The sequence below is a fragment of the Aedes aegypti genome, chromosome 2 (genome assembly GCF_002204515.2).
Source record: "Aedes aegypti strain LVP_AGWG chromosome 2, AaegL5.0 Primary Assembly, whole genome shotgun sequence".
Lineage (NCBI taxonomy): Eukaryota > Metazoa > Arthropoda > Insecta > Diptera > Culicidae > Aedes > Aedes aegypti.
In genome coordinates, this window is record NC_035108.1 from 107,492,417 (window position 1) to 107,510,512 (window position 18,096).

An 18,096-nucleotide genomic window follows, 5' to 3' on the forward strand; every position below is an offset into this window, starting at 1 on the left:
ATATCATAACACGGCGTCTCTCCACTGTTGGGGCTCTATGATGGACCAAAGGAATTATGAGGGGAGGATCGGGAGTATGGCTGAGAGGTGAACAACAACAAACCACACCGCAAACACCAAATCATATTCCGAACCATGCTCGAGAAAAGAAAGTTTTGCGCCGTTTCCAAGAAATGCCCCCGGTCCGGGGCAAATAGTTGGAATTTTTGGAATATTTCGGAGCCAAAACTGGTGGCCAACATCGATCGGGGAGCACCAGCTCTTGCCCGGCTCATTGTTATGTGATTGAAGGAATGCCTGATTTTTGTTTTATGAGCTTTCGGTTATGCTGCCTCCAAACCGGAGATCGTTTGATTGGTTGATGACGGGTATCGGCGAGGAATACAAATGTTTCGGTAGGTTAGCACTGATTTTAGAGTAAGGAACTGTTAGAGATAACAATTTAAGCTTCGAAACAAAATTAAATTAACTTCTTTAAATCGATTCAATTTTAATTTCGGTTCTATTTCGATTTAATTTCGATTCAATTTCGATTAGATTTTGATTCGATTTCGATTTGGAAAAGTTACAAATTAACGATTATAGATTCACATGTAAATAAAATACAGCTATTTTATTTTTGGTTGAAACTAATCTCTGAATTACTGCCCAATAATTTTAACTTTCTTTGTACTCAAACTTTTCTGTAGCGGTGATCAGTCTATTAATGACCAACAAGAGCTGTTGGTCAATAATTTTCAGCCGTCGCGATAGCAGAGAAGCTCCGTATATTGGTAGAGGCAAGGTGCCGGGAAAGAATTTTCCCACGAATATAAAGTTGGTAATATATTAACATTTGCAGCGCCTTCTTCTCGGAGCCACTTTTTATACGTGGTCATATGAATAATTTTGGGCTCTTGCCGACTCGAAACCGTGGCAGCGCCGCCGCCTTTTGCTTCTCGCTGTTGGATGCCTTATGGGTTTTTACGGCTTTGTCGCCTTTTTATCGCATTTTATCGTCGTGTTTCTTCGGGGTTTGGGCTTGTAAATTTCTCTGATTCAGACCGGAGAACGCGTTTGATCATTTAAAGATTAATTATGACTTCAAAACACCGGTAGGGAAATCCGTGCTTAATTTAATAAAATTATTTTCATCCGCTGGTATATCAAAAGTTCTTCTGAACGCATAATCGAGTCAGTCAGTAATCTCCACAGCTGTTCATTGGGACTCTTAGGTTATCCAAAAGATTTCTAAAAGATTGGAATCCAAGAAAGATCTCAAAAATTAGGGTTTCCTAATCAAATTTAGGTTTTATAACGCCCATAATAGGTTTAACGATAGTTTTGGGCCTATCCCATATTTAATATTACATGAACTTTGAATTTAAACTATCTGTCAATTTATCAACTGACCTTTACTATCATAGTGCAATGGAATCCTTATTTGCTTATCCAGCTAAGAAAAAACTGCACCCTTTCCTGTTTCAATCCGGTCTCAATCTAGAGCCTATTGCTCGCCCCCAATGCCTCGAGTAACTCGTCCAGGTCGGCCTCGGCTTCCAAAACGGATGTAATCATCCGTTGGGAAAATTGGCTGTTAATGGAAAACAACGCCCCCGAGGCACTATTTTCATTTATGCGCAATTTCTGCGAATCCTTGCATTTTCATTTTTCCACGCCGGGGCCTTAGGTTTTACCTTCAGCGTAACGCTGAAAAGGATGCGAAGGTTGCAAACATTGAAAACAAGGAGTGGATGGAGGCTCGGAACTACTCTAGTGGGTAAATTAGCGCAACAACTTGTTGCTTCTCTCAACGTCGACGATAGAGACGGCGACAACGATTGGAAGTTCAACCACCTTCGTCTGTTCGAAGGAACTGATGCAACGATGAAAGTGGGAGACATGAAGGCGGCGACAACGAGAAGCATCTCATTATCCTGTCAAGGATTATCAAAACTTCACTGAAATCGAATCGAAATCGAATCGAAATCGAATCGGAATCGAATCGAAATCGAATCGAAATCGAATCGAAATCGAATCGAAATCGAATCGAAATCGAATCGAAATCGAATCGAAATCGAATCGAAATCGAATCGAAATCGAATCGAAATCGAATCGAATCGAAATCGAATCGAAATCGAATCGAAATCGAATCGAATCGAATCGAATCGAAATCGAATCGAAATCGAATCGAAATCGAATCGAAATCGAATCGAAATCGAATCGAAATTGAATCGAAATCGAATCGAAATCGAATCGAAATCGAATCGAAATCGAATCGAAATCGAATCGAAATCGAATCGAAATCGAATCGAAATCGAATCGAAATCGAATCGAAATCGAATCGAAATCGAATCGAAATCGAATCGAAATTGAATCGAAATCGAATCGAAATCGAATCGAAATCGAATCGAAATCGAATCGAAATCGAATCGAAATCGAATCGAAATCGAATCGAAATCGAATCGAATCGAATCGAATCGAAATCGAATCGAAATCGAATCGAAATCGAATCGAAATCGAATCGAAATCGAATCGAAATCGAATCGAAATCGAATCGAAATCGAATCGAATCGAAATCGAATCGAAATCGAATCGAAATCGAATCGAAATCGAATCGAAATCGAATCGAAATCGAATCGAAATCGAATCGAAATCGAATCGAAATCGAAATCGAATCGAATCGAATCGAAATCGAATCGAAATCGAATCGAAATCGAATCGAAATCGAATCGAAATCGAATCGAAATCGAATCGAAATCGAATCGAAATCGAATCGAAATCGAATCGAAATCGAATCGAAATCGAATCGAAATCGAATCGAAATCGAATCGAAATCGAATCGAAATCGAATCGAAATCGAATCGAAATCGAATCGAAATCGAATCGAAATCGAATCGAAATCGAATCGAAATCGAATCGAAATCGAATCGAAATCGAATCGAAATCGAATCGAAATCGAATCGAAATCGAATCGAAATCGAATCGAAATCGAATCGAAATCGAATCGAAATCGAATCGAAATCGAATCGAAATCGAATCGAAATCGAATCGAAATCGAATCGAAATCGAATCGAAATCGAATCGAAATCGAATCGAAATCGAATCGAAATCGAATCGAAATCGAATCGAAATCGAATCGAAATCGAATCGAAATCGAATCGAAATCGAATCGAAATCGAATCGAAATCGAATCGAAATCGAATCGAAATCGAATCGAAATCGAATCGAAATCGAATCGAAATCGAATCGAATCGAATCGAAATCGAATCGAAATCGAATCGAAATCGAATCGAAATCGAATCGAAATCGAATCGAAATCGAATCGAATCGAAATCGAATCGAAATCGAATCGAAATCGAATCGAAATCGAATCGAAATCGAATCGAAATCGAATCGAAATCGAATCGAAATCGAATCGAAATCGAATCGAAATCGAATCGAAATCGAATCGAAATCGAATCGAAATCGAATCGAAATCGAATCGAAATCGAATCGAAATCGAATCGAAATCGAATCGAAATCGAATCGAAATCGAATCGAAATCGAATCGAAATCGAATCGAAATCGAATCGAAATCGAATCGAAATCGAATCGAAATCGAATCGAAATCGAATCGAAATCGAATCGAAATCGAATCGAAATCGAATCGAAATCGAATCGAATCGAATCGAAATCGAATCGAAATCGAATCGAAATCGAATCGAAATCGAATCGAAATTGAATCGAAATCGAATCGAAATCGAATCGAAATCGAATCGAAATCGAATCGAAATCGAAATCGAATCGAAATCGAAATCGAATCGAAATCGAATCGAAATCGAATCGAAATCGAATCGAAATCGAATCGAAATCGAATCGAAATCGAATCGAAATCGAATCGAAATCGAATCGAAATCGAATCGAAATCGAATCGAATCGAATCGAATCGAAATCGAATCGAAATCGAATCGAAATCGAATCGAAATCGAATCGAAATCGAATCGAAATCGAATCGAAATCGAATCGAAATCGAATCGAAATCGAATCGAATCGAATCGAAATCGAATCGAAATCGAATCGAAATCGAATCGAAATGAATCGAAATCGAATCGAAATCGAATCGAAATTGAATCGAAATTGAATCGAAATCGAATCGAAATCGAATCGAAATCGAATCGAAATCGAATCGAAATCGAATCGAAATTGAATCGAAATTGAATCGAAATTGAATCGAAATCGAATCGAAATCGAATCGAAATCGAATCGAAATCGAATCGAAATCGAATCGAAATCGAATCGAAATCGAATCGAAATCGAATCGAAATCGAATCGAAATCGAATCGAAATCGAATCGAAATCGAATCGAAATCGAATCGAAATCGAATCGAAATCGAATCGAAATTGAATCGAAATTGAATCGAAATTGAATCGAAATCGAATCGAAATCGAATCGAAATTGAATCGAAATCGAATCGAAATCGAATCGAAATCGAATCGAAATCGAATCGAAATCGAATCGAAATCGAATCGAAATCGAATCGAAATCGAATCGAAATCGAATCGAAATCGAATCGAAATCGAATCGAAATCGAATCGAAATCGAATCGAAATCGAAATCGAATCGAAATCGAATCGAAATCGAATCGAAATCGAATCGAAATCGAATCGAAATCGAATCGAAATCGAATCGAAATCGAATCGAAATCGAATCGAAATCGAATCGAAATCGAATCGAATCGAATCGAAATCGAAATCGAATCGAAATCGAATCGAAATCGAATCGAAATCGAATCGAAATCGAATCGAAATCGAATCGAAATCGAATCGAAATCGAATCGAAATCGAATCGAAATCGAATCGAAATCGAATCGAAATCGAATCGAAATCGAATCGAAATCGAATCGAATCGAATCGAAATCGAATCGAAATCGAATCGAAATCGAATCGAAATCGAATCGAAATCGAATCGAAATCGAATCGAAATCGAATCGAAATCGAATCGAAATCGAATCGAAATCGAATCGAAATCGAATCGAAATCGAATCGAAATCGAATCGAAATCGAATCGAAATCGAAATCGAATCGAAATCGAATCGAAATCGAATCGAAATCGAATCGAAATCGAATCGAAATCGAATCGAATCGAAATCGAATCGATATCGAATCGAAATTGAATCGAAATCGAAATCGAATCGAAATCGAATCGAAATCGAATCGAAATCGAATCGAAATCGAATCGAAATCGAATCGAAATCGAATCGAAATCGAATCGAAATCGAATCGAAATCGAATCGAATCGAATCGAATCGAAATCGAATCGAAATCGAATCGAAATCGAATCGAAATCGAATCGAAATCGAATCGAAATCGAATCGAAATCGAATCGAAATCGAATCGAAATCGAATCGAAATCGAATCGAAATCGAATCGAAATCGAATCGAAATCGAATCGAAATCGAATCGAAATCGAATCGAAATCGAATCGAAATCGAATCGAAATCGAATCGAAATCGAATCGAATCGAAATCGAATCGAAATCGAATCGAAATCGAATCGAAATCGAATCGAAATCGAATCGAAATCGAATCGAAATCGAATCGAAATCGAATCGAAATCGAATCGAAATCGAATCGAAATCGAATCGAAATCGAATCGAAATCGAATCGAAATCGAATCGAAATCGAAATCGAATCGAAATCGAATCGAAATCGAATCGAAATCGAATCGAAATCGAATCGAAATCGAATCGAAATCGAATCGAAATCGAATCGAAATCGAATCGAATCGAAATCGAATCGAATCGAATCGAAATCGAATCGAAATCGAATCGAAATCGAATCGAAATCGAATCGAAATCGAATCGAAATCGAATCGAAATCGAATCGAAATCGAATCGAAATCGAATCGAAATCGAATCGAAATCGAATCGAAATCGAATCGAAATCGAATCGAAATCGAATCGAAATCGAATCGAAATCGAATCGAAATCGAATCGAAATCGAATCGAAATCGAATCGAAATCGAATCGAAATCGAATCGAAATCGAATCGAAATCGAATCGAAATCGAATCGAAATCGAATCGAAATCGAATCGAAATCGAATCGAAATCGAATCGAAATCGAATCGAAATCGAATCGAATCGAATCGAAATCGAATCGAAATCGAATCGAAATCGAATCGAAATCGAATCGAAATCGAATCGAAATCGAATCGAAATCGAATCGAAATCGAATCGAAATCGAATCGAAATCGAATCGAAATTGAATCGAAATTGAATCGAATCGAATCGAATCGAATCGAATCGAAATCGAATCGAAATCGAATCGAAATTGAATCGAAATTGAATCGAAATTGAATCGAAATCGAATCGAAATCGAATCGAAATCGAATCGAAATCGAATCGAAATCGAATCGAAATCGAATCGAAATCGAATCGAAATCGAATCGAAATCGAATCGAAATCGAATCGAAATCGAATCGAAATCGAATCGAAATCGAATCGAAATCGAATCGAAATTGAATCGAAATTGAATCGAAATTGAATCGAAATCGAATCGAAATCGAATCGAATATCGAAATCGAATCGAAATCGAATCGAAATCGAATCGAAATCGAATCGAAATCGAATCGAAATCGAATCGAAATCGAATCGAAATCGAATCGAAATCGAATCGAAATCGAATCGAAATCGAATCGAAATCGAATCGAAATCGAATCGAAATCGAATCGAAATCGAATCGAAATCGAATCGAAATCGAATCGAAATCGAATCGAAATCGAATCGAAATCGAATCGAAATCGAATCGAAATCGAAATCGAATCGAAATCGAATCGAAATCGAATCGAAATCGAATCGAAATCGAATCGAAATCGAATCGAAATCGAATCGAAATCGAATCGAAATCGAATCGAAATCGAATCGAATCGAAATCGAATCGAAATCGAATCGAAATCGAATCGAAATCGAATCGAAATCGAATCGAAATCGAATCGAAATCGAATCGAAATCGAATCGAAATCGAATCGAAATCGAATCGAAATCGAATCGAAATCGAATCGAAATCGAATCGAAATCGAATCGAAATCGAATCGAAATCGAATCGAAATCGAATCGAATCGAATCGAAATCGAATCGAAATCGAATCGAAATCGAATCGAAATCGAATCGAAATCGAATCGAAATCGAATCGAAATCGAATCGAAATCGAATCGAAATCGAATCGAAATCGAATCGAAATCGAATCGAAATCGAATCGAATCGAAATCGAATCGAAATCGAATCGAAATCGAATCGAAATCGAATCGAAATCGAATCGAAATCGAATCGAAATCGAATCGAAATCGAATCGAAATCGAATCGAAATCGAATCGAAATCGAATCGAAATCGAATCGAAATCGAATCGAAATCGAATCGAAATCGAATCGAAATCGAATCGAAATCGAATCGAAATCGAATCGAAATCGAATCGAAATCGAATCGAAATCGAATCGAAATCGAATCGAAATCGAATCGAAATCGAATCGAAATCGAATCGAAATCGAATCGAAATTGAATCGAAATCGAATCGAAATTGAATCGAAATCGAATCGAAATCGAATCGAAATCGAATCGAAATCGAATCGAAATTGAATCGAAATCGAATCGAAATCGAATCGAAATCGAAATCGAATCGAAATCGAATCGAAATCGAATCGAAATCGAATCGAAATCGAATCGAAATCGAATCGAAATCGAATCGAAATCGAATCGAAATCGAATCGAAATCGAATCGAAATCGAATCGAAATCGAATCGAAATCGAATCGAAATCGAATCGAAATCGAATCGAAATCGAATCGAAATCGAATCGAAATCGAATCGAAATCGAATCGAAATCGAATCGAAATCGAATCGAAATCGAATCGAAATCGAATCGAAATTGAATCGAAATTGAATCGAATCGAAATTGAATCGAAATTGAATCGAAATCGAATCGAAATCGAATCGAAATCGAATCGAAATCGAATCGAATCGAAATCGAATCGAAATCGAATCGAAATCGAAATTGAAGACATGTTAAGAATTATATCAAAATTCAATCACTATTCAACAACAAGAAAACAATTTTATATGAAAGGTCATACTTATTGCTTTTCATTTTCCCGTCGTCCATCAGCAGCAAGTCCACGGTGCTGGTCACCAGCTCCGGTCGATGGTCGTTCGACCTTTTCACGTAGATCTGTCCATTGACAGTAAAAACATTTTTCAGCTTCCCGTTCCGCTTCATCTTCATCGCTTCCTGCTTCAGCCCTAAATTCGAGCGAGTCAGGTTTTCATTCACAAAAATCCTCGATCCACTCTCCATCCCGATGTCCCTCAAACACAGCGCCTTATGGTCCAGATACCGTCGGTAGAACTCGTACCGGGCATTCCTGAACACGAACTGTACCATGATGATCGACTCGTTGGGAGTTTTCTGCGCCGGGTGGATCGGAGGTTTGGATCGTACCTTCAAATTGTCCAGAATGGCTTGGCTGTAGTGAGGCACTCGAAGTTTCGCTCCACCGCTGGAACCCGTTGGGTTGTTCAGAATCCGCCGGATGTAGACCAGGGGGATCTCGTGATCGCCGAAGCCTAGCGTTCGACTGATCTTCACGAAGTAATCTCGGAGATTCTCTCCTCGACGATAGGGAATCCCCATGAAAACCAATTCGCAGGTTTTAGCCGTTCGCTTTTCGTAGTCCTGACTGATCTGGAACAGGCGGTTCGTCTGCTTCATCTTCCGGTTGATGACGTCGATCTTCTCCTCGATGGCGCTCCTCAGATCACTGACTTCGGAGATCAGGCGATCGAACTTGCAGTCCAGGGTTTTGTTGGTATTGACGCGATTCAGCTTCTGGCAGCGATCGATTTCCGAAGCTCGCCGAGTCGAAGCCAGGATTGCGGACATGATCTGCGCGTAGGCATTGTCGTTCAGGTCCGGTCCCAAAGGTTCGTCGTCTTCGTTTCGGGTGTTGTCTTCCAGCAATAGCTGGAGTTGTCTGTCTGCCGTTGCTTGCTGACTGTGAGTGCTGGACATTCTTATTGGGTAAGGTATCACACTTGTTACACTTATAATCAGTCTCTTTTGAGATTGTGCTAAAGAAAATTTGAGATTCAACGTTTTGATTTTGTTGCTTGCCACGACGCAAGCTCGCTGACCGCTGAACTGATCAGCGAGCTTGCGTCCCAATGGTCGTACAGAAATAATCAAACAGAATAAAGTTAAAGGAAATCATGTCGAAAACGAAATTAAAATTGCCCAAATTCACAACATTCCCCGAGCCAAATCGTCAAAAAGCATCCTGAAACCTGCATCCCAACATCGAAAGACATCTGCCAGCAAGGGAAGTCAAACCCAATTTGAAATTGTGTCAGAATCGCTCGGCTGTTCAGCTCAACAGTAAAGCATCAGACTCTCAGGAAAGTTTTGGATGGGAAACTTTCCACCCGTTACTGATGAACTGAAGTGCGCTTGTCCCCTCTGGGTAGCAAATGAAAAATACTCTCCTTCGCAGAAAAAAACTGAGAAAATTCTTGCACACAAAAATTGCCGTCGAGTCCGACGACCATAAAAGGGTTTGTAGCTCTCCGCTCCAGTCAGTGAGAGCGAAAGCAAGAGAGAACCTCTATCATTCCAGTAGTGGCTGGTAGGGGTTAACAAACGGAAAATTATCGATCCTGGATCCGATTTCGGTGGGTTTTGCGATGGTGTGCAGCAATAGCGATGTGACAGAATGTAGTACAGCCACGCGCGATAGTACAAACTGTACTGTAGAAGCATTTGCGAAATGGATTTGCCAAAGAGACGGTCGAAGGGTATGCGTTCATTTGAGTTTGGATGACAAGAGGTCCTTCTCGTGGAAGGGATGCCAAATACGTATATAAGTGTAACATTCATTTCCAATAATTCTAGGCTATAGCAGTGCTAAGATCTAACATAAAAAAAAAAAATTCAATAGATAGGGTCGATGTACCAATAGCCGCATAGCTAAGAACAAAAAATCGTATAAAATCGAAAAATAACGCTAGCGTCATTATTTTTACATCATCTGAAAGCTTTTTATCTTGGTTTTGCGGGAAAAATATGAAAACTACGAAAACTCAAATGTATGTATTTATTATCGCGTGTGCCACTATAGGAATACATGTGCCTATAGTAGCACTATTTCTAATTCCTGTTCCTATAGTAGCACTAGCATCACGGCGTTGGCAAAATACTTATCAAAATCGTATTTTTACAAAACTTTTATATTTTTCCTACACAGTGTGGATCAAAAGCTTTCGTTTGATGTAAAAAAAGTTGTTATTTCATCAAGTATTTTGTATAATAAAAAATAGTTTCTCTCAGTAGTGCTACTATAGGAACAATAGGTTAACTATAGGCGCAAGGGAGCTCAAATTTTAAGCAAAACTAAATATTTCGATCATTTTTTGAACAAAATTAAGCTGTGTATCAATGGTACTTAGATTAATAGCTCCTGCCCTTCATGTCAAAAAATATTTTGAAAAGATTTATAGCTAAACGGCCGTAAAAAGCCACTAGAGCGACTATAGGGGACTGTCCACTAAGGGAACACCGACCCTATCACAACATATAAAATTAAATCAAAATTTACCTTTTTTTAATTGATGCTGGGAGAATCCGTTCAAAATTCTCGATATAATGTTCTCAGGATTCTCAATGGAATCCTTTTAGGGTTTTCAGCAGAATCCTCTCAAAATTTTTTGGCAGAATCCTCTCAGGATTCTCAGAAGAATCCTCCCAGGATTCTCAGAAGAAACTTCTCAGGATTCCAGAAGAACTCTCTCAGGGTTGTCAGAAGAATCATCTCAGGATTCTCAGAAGAATTCTCTCAGGATTCTCAGAAGAAGCCTCTCAGGATTCTCGGAAGAATCGTCTCAGGATTCTCGGAAGAATCCTCTCAGGATTCACGGAAGAATCCTCTCAGGATTCGCAGAAGAAACCTCTCAGGATTCTCAGAAGAATCCTCTCAGATTTCTCAGAAGAATCCTATCGGGATTCTCGGAAGAGTCCGCTCAGGATTATCAGAAGAATCCTTTCAGAATTCTCAGAAGAATTCTCTCAGGTATCTTGGAATAATCCTCTCAACATTCTCGGAACAATCCTCTCAGGATTCTCGGAAGAATCCTCTCCGGATTTTTGTAAGTATCCTTTCCGGATTCTTGGAAGAATCCTCTCAGGAATCCTATCAGGATTCTCGGTAGAATCCGCACAGGATTATCAGAAAAAACCTCTCAGAATTCTCAGAAGAATTCTTTCAGGATTCTCGGAATAATCCTCTCATCATACTCGGAAGAATCCTGTCAGGATTCTCAGAAGAATCCTCTCCGGATTCTCGGAAGAATCTTTTCCGGATTCTCGGAAGAATCCTCTCAGGATTTTCAAAATAATCCTTTCAGGATTCTCAGAAGAATCCTCTAAGAATTCTCAGAAGAGTCCTCTCAGGATTCTCGGAAGAATCTTGTCAGGATTCTCGGAAGAATTCTCTCAGGATTCTTCCGAGATTCTCAGGATTCTCGGAAGAATCCTCTCAGGATTTTCAAAAGAATCCTTTCAGGATTCTCAGAAGAATCCTCTAAGAATTCTCAGAAGAGTCCTCTCAGGATTCTCAGTAGAATCCTCTCAAAATTCACAAAAAAATCCTCTCAGGATTCTTGGAAGAATCCTCTCAGGATTCTCGAAAAAAATCCTCTCAGCATTCTCAGGATTCTCGGAAGAATCGTCTCAGGATTCTCGGAAGAAGAAGAAAAGAGGACTCAGGATCCTCTCAGGATTCTCCGGAAGAATCCTCTCAGGATTCACGGAAGAATCCTCTCAGGATTCACAGAAGAATCCTCTCAGGATTCACGGAAGAATCCTCTCAGGATTCACGGAAGAATTCTTTCAGGATTCTTGGAAGAATCCTCTCAGGATTCTCGGAAGAATCCTCTCAGGATGCCCGGAAGAATCCTCTCAGGATTGTTCTCAGAAGAATCCTCTCAGGATTCTCGGAAAAATCCTCTCAGAACTTTCGGAAGAATCCTCTCAGGATTCTCGGAAGAATCCTCTCAGGATTTTTGTAAGTATCCTTTCCGGATTCTTGGAAGAATCCTCTCAGGAATCCTATCAGGATTCTCGGTAGAATCCGCACAGGATTATCAGAAAAAACCTCTCAGAATTCTCAGAAGAATTCTTTCAGGATTCTCGGAATAATCCTCTTATCATACTCGGAAGAATCCTCTCAGGATTTTCAAAATAATCCTTTCAGGATTCTCAGAAGAATCCTCTAAGAATTCTCAGAAGAGTCCTCTCAGGATTCTCGGAAGAATCTTGTCAGGATTCTCGGAAGAATTCTCTCAGGATTCTTCCGAGATTCTCAGGATTCTCGGAAGAATCCTCTCAGGATTTTCAAAAGAATCCTTTCAGGATTCTCAGAAGAATCCTCTAAGAATTCTCAGAAGAGTCCTCTCAGGATTCTCAGTAGAATCCTCTCAAAATTCACAAAAAAATCCTCTCAGGATTCTTGGAAGAATCCTCTCAGGATTCTCGAAAAAAATCCTCTCAGCATTCTCAGGATTCTCGGAAGAATCGTCTCAGGATTCTCGGAAGAAGAAGAAAAGAGGACTCAGGATCCTCTCAGGATTCTCCGGAAGAATCCTCTCAGGATTCACGGAAGAATCCTCTCAGGATTCACAGAAGAATCCTCTCAGGATTCACGGAAGAATCCTCTCAGGATTCACGGAAGAATTCTTTCAGGATTCTTGGAAGAATCCTCTCAGGATTCTCGGAAGAATCCTCTCAGGATGCCCGGAAGAATCCTCTCAGGATTGTTCTCAGAAGAATCCTCTCAGGATTCTCGGAAAAATCCTCTCAGAACTTTCGGAAGAATCCTCTCAGGATTCTCGGAAGAATCCTCTCAGGATTTTTGTAAGTATCCTTTCCGGATTCTTGGAAGAATCCTCTCAGGAATCCTATCAGGATTCTCGGTAGAATCCGCACAGGATTATCAGAAAAAACCTCTCAGAATTCTCAGAAGAATTCTTTCAGGATTCTCGGAATAATCCTCTTATCATACTCGGAAGAATCCTCTCAGGATTCTCAGAATAATCCTCTCAGGATTCTCGGAAGAATCTTTTCAGGATTCTCGGAAGAATCCTCTCAGGATTTTCAAAAGAATCCTTTCAGGATTCTCACAAGAATCCTCTAAGAATTCTCAGAAGAGTCCTCTCAGGATTCTCGGAAGAATCTTGTCAGGATTCTCGGAAGAATTCTCTCAGGATTCTTCCGAGATTCTCAGGATTCTCGGAAGAATCCTCTCAGGATTTTCAAAAGAATCCTTTCAGGATTCTCAGAAGAATCCTCTAAGAATTCTCAGAAGAGTCCTCTCAGGATTCTCAGTAGAATCCTCTCAAAATTCACAAAAAAATCCTCTCAGGATTCTTGGAAGAATCCTCTCAGGATTCTCGAAAAAAATCCTCTCAGCATTCTCAGGATTCTCGGAAGAATCGTCTCAGGATTCTCGGAAGAAGAAGAAAAGAGGACTCAGGATCCTCTCAGGATTCTCCGGAAGAATCCTCTCAGGATTCACGGAAGAATCCTCTCAGGATTCACAGAAGAATCCTCTCAGGATTCACGGAAGAATCCTCTCAGGATTCACGGAAGAATTCTTTCAGGATTCTTGGAAGAATCCTCTCAGGATTCTCGGAAGAATCCTCTCAGGATGCCCGGAAGAATCCTCTCAGGATTGTTCTCAGAAGAATCCTCTCAGGATTCTCGGAAAAATCCTCTCAGAACTTTCGGAAGAATCCTCTCAGGATTCTCGGAAGAATCCTCTCAGGATTTTTGTAAGTATCCTTTCCGGATTCTTGGAAGAATCCTCTCAGGAATCCTATCAGGATTCTCGGTAGAATCCGCACAGGATTATCAGAAAAAACCTCTCAGAATTCTCAGAAGAATTCTTTCAGGATTCTCGGAATAATCCTCTTATCATACTCGGAAGAATCCTCTCAGGATTCTCAGAATAATCCTCTCAGGATTCTCGGAAGAATCTTTTCAGGATTCTCGGAAGAATCCTCTCAGGATTTTCAAAAGAATCCTTTCAGGATTCTCACAAGAATCCTCTAAGAATTCTCAGAAGAGTCCTCTCAGGATTCTCGGAAGAATCTTGTCAGGATTCTCGGAAGAATTCTCTCAGGATTCTTCCGAGATTCTCAGGATTCTCGGAAGAATCCTCTCAGGATTTTCAAAAGAATCCTTTCAGGATTCTCAGAAGAATCCTCTAAGAATTCTCAGAAGAGTCCTCTCAGGATTCTCAGAAGAATCCTCTCAAAATTCACAAAAAAATCCTCTCAGGATTCTTGGAAGAATCCTCTCAGGATTCTCGAAAAAATCCTCTCAGCATTCTCAGGATTCTCGGAAGAATCGTCTCAGGATTCTCGGAAGAAGAAGAAAAGAGGACTCAGGATCCTCTCAGGATTCTCCGGAAGAATCCTCTCAGGATTCACGGAAGAATCCTCTCAGGATTCACAGAAGAATCCTCTCAGGATTCACGGAAGAATCCTCTCAGGATTCACGGAAGAATTCTTTCAGGATTCTTGGAAGAATCCTCTCAGGATTCTCGGAAGAATCCTCTCAGGATGCCCGGAAGAATCCTCTCAGGATTGTTCTCAGAAGAATCCTCTCAGGATTCTCGGAAAAATCCTCTCAGAACTTTCGGAAGAATCCTCTCAGGATTCTCGGAAGAATCCTCTCAGGATTTTTGTAAGTATCCTTTCCGGATTCTTGGAAGAATCCTCTCAGGAATCCTATCAGGATTCTCGGTAGAATCCGCACAGGATTATCAGAAAAAACCTCTCAGAATTCTCAGAAGAATTCTTTCAGGATTCTCGGAATAATCCTCTTATCATACTCGGAAGAATCCTCTCAGGATTCTCAGAATAATCCTCTCAGGATTCTCGGAAGAATCTTTTCAGGATTCTCGGAAGAATCCTCTCAGGATTTTCAAAAGAATCCTTTCAGGATTCTCACAAGAATCCTCTAAGAATTCTCAGAAGAGTCCTCTCAGGATTCTCGGAAGAATCTTCTCAGGATTCTCGGAAGAATTCTCTCAGGATTTTCAAAAGAATCCTTTCAGGATTCTCAGAAAAATCCTCTAAGAATTCTCAGAAGAGTCCTCTCAGGATTCTCGGAAGAATCTTCTCAGGATTCTCGGAAGAATCCTCTCAGGATTTTCAAAAGAATCCTTTCAGGATTCTCAGAAAAATCCTCTAAGAATTCTCAGAAGAGTCCTCTCAGGATTCTTAGTAGAATCCTCTCAAAATTCACAAAAAAATCCTCTCAGGATTCTTGGAAGAATCCTCTCAGGATTCTCGGAAGAATCCTCTCAGGATGCCCGGAAGAATCCTCTCAGGATTGTTCTCAGAAGAATCCTCTCAGGATTCTCGGAAAAATCCTCTCAGAACTTTCGGAAGAATCCTCTCAGGATTCTCGGAAGAATCCTCTCAGGATTTTTGTAAGTATCCTTTCCGGATTCTTGGAAGAATCCTCTCAGGAATCCTATCAGGATTCTCGGTAGAATCCGCACAGGATTATCAGAAAAAACCTCTCAGAATTCTCAGAAGAATTCTTTCAGGATTCTCGGAATAATCCTCTTATCATACTCGGAAGAATCCTCTCAGGATTCTCAGAATAATCCTCTCAGGATTCTCGGAAGAATCTTTTCAGGATTCTCGGAAGAATCCTCTCAGGATTTTCAAAAGAATCCTTTCAGGATTCTCACAAGAATCCTCTAAGAATTCTCAGAAGAGTCCTCTCAGGATTCTCGGAAGAATCTTGTCAGGATTCTCGGAAGAATTCTCTCAGGATTCTTCCGAGATTCTCAGGATTCTCGGAAGAATCCTCTCAGGATTTTCAAAAGAATCCTTTCAGGATTCTCAGAAGAATCCTCTAAGAATTCTCAGAAGAGTCCTCTCAGGATTCTCAGTAGAATCCTCTCAAAATTCACAAAAAAATCCTCTCAGGATTCTTGGAAGAATCCTCTCAGGATTCTCGAAAAAAATCCTCTCAGCATTCTCAGGATTCTCGGAAGAATCGTCTCAGGATTCTCGGAAGAAGAAGAAAAGAGGACTCAGGATCCTCTCAGGATTCTCCGGAAGAATCCTCTCAGGATTCACGGAAGAATCCTCTCAGGATTCACAGAAGAATCCTCTCAGGATTCACGGAAGAATCCTCTCAGGATTCACGGAAGAATTCTTTCAGGATTCTTGGAAGAATCCTCTCAGGATTCTCGGAAGAATCCTCTCAGGATGCCCGGAAGAATCCTCTCAGGATTGTTCTCAGAAGAATCCTCTCAGGATTCTCGGAAAAATCCTCTCAGAACTTTCGGAAGAATCCTCTCAGGATTCTCGGAAGAATCCTCTCAGGATTTTTGTAAGTATCCTTTCCGGATTCTTGGAAGAATCCTCTCAGGAATCCTATCAGGATTCTCGGTAGAATCCGCACAGGATTATCAGAAAAAACCTCTCAGAATTCTCAGAAGAATTCTTTCAGGATTCTCGGAATAATCCTCTTATCATACTCGGAAGAATCCTCTCAGGATTCTCAGAATAATCCTCTCAGGATTCTCGGAAGAATCTTTTCAGGATTCTCGGAAGAATCCTCTCAGGATTTTCAAAAGAATCCTTTCAGGATTCTCACAAGAATCCTCTAAGAATTCTCAGAAGAGTCCTCTCAGGATTCTCGGAAGAATCTTGTCAGGATTCTCGGAAGAATTCTCTCAGGATTCTTCCGAGATTCTCAGGATTCTCGGAAGAATCCTCTCAGGATTTTCAAAAGAATCCTTTCAGGATTCTCAGAAGAATCCTCTAAGAATTCTCAGAAGAGTCCTCTCAGGATTCTCAGAAGAATCCTCTCAAAATTCACAAAAAAATCCTCTCAGGATTCTTGGAAGAATCCTCTCAGGATTCTCGAAAAAAATCCTCTCAGCATTCTCAGGATTCTCGGAAGAATCGTCTCAGGATTCTCGGAAGAAGAAGAAAAGAGGACTCAGGATCCTCTCAGGATTCTCCGGAAGAATCCTCTCAGGATTCACGGAAGAATCCTCTCAGGATTCACAGAAGAATCCTCTCAGGATTCACGGAAGAATCCTCTCAGGATTCACGGAAGAATTCTTTCAGGATTCTTGGAAGAATCCTCTCAGGATTCTCGGAAGAATCCTCTCAGGATGCCCGGAAGAATCCTCTCAGGATTGTTCTCAGAAGAATCCTCTCAGGATTCTCGGAAAAATCCTCTCAGAACTTTCGGAAGAATCCTCTCAGGATTCTCGGAAGAATCCTCTCAGGATTTTTGTAAGTATCCTTTCCGGATTCTTGGAAGAATCCTCTCAGGAATCCTATCAGGATTCTCGGTAGAATCCGCACAGGATTATCAGAAAAAACCTCTCAGAATTCTCAGAAGAATTCTTTCAGGATTCTCGGAATAATCCTCTTATCATACTCGGAAGAATCCTCTCAGGATTCTCAGAATAATCCTCTCAGGATTCTCGGAAGAATCTTTTCAGGATTCTCGGAAGAATCCTCTCAGGATTTTCAAAAGAATCCTTTCAGGATTCTCACAAGAATCCTCTAAGAATTCTCAGAAGAGTCCTCTCAGGATTCTCGGAAGAATCTTCTCAGGATTCTCGGAAGAATTCTCTCAGGATTTTCAAAAGAATCCTTTCAGGATTCTCAGAAAAATCCTCTAAGAATTCTCAGAAGAGTCCTCTCAGGATTCTCGGAAGAATCTTCTCAGGATTCTCGGAAGAATCCTCTCAGGATTTTCAAAAGAATCCTTTCAGGATTCTCAGAAAAATCCTCTAAGAATTCTCAGAAGAGTCCTCTCAGGATTCTTAGTAGAATCCTCTCAAAATTCACAAAAAAATCCTCTCAGGATTCTTGGAAGAATCCTCTCAGGATTCTTGGAAGAAACCTCTCAGGATTCTCGAAAAAAATCCTCTCAGCATTCTCGGAAGAATCCTCTCAGGATTCTCGGAAGAATCCTCTCAGGATTCTTGGAAGAATCCTCTCAGGATTCACGGAAGAATCCTATCAGGATTTTCGGAAGAATCCTCTCAGG

General features: G+C 40.0%; 1 protein-coding gene across 3 annotated transcripts in view; it reads right to left on the bottom strand.

Moving 5' to 3' along the window:
- Positions 1 to 18,096, bottom strand: part of LOC5569422 (serine/threonine-protein phosphatase 4 regulatory subunit 1) — a 674,626-nt gene that overhangs the window by 285,643 nt on the left and 370,887 nt on the right. Inside the window, exon 2 of one of the 3 annotated variants that reach the window (XM_021841887.1) lies at positions 8,087 to 9,080. The exons of the other annotated variants lie outside the window; for them this stretch is intronic. Within the exon in view, the coding sequence (XP_021697579.1) occupies positions 8,087 to 9,021 (935 nt within the window). The 5' untranslated portion in view covers positions 9,022 to 9,080. The remainder of the gene's footprint in view (positions 1 to 8,086; positions 9,081 to 18,096) is intronic. 3 annotated transcript variants of the gene reach the window in all.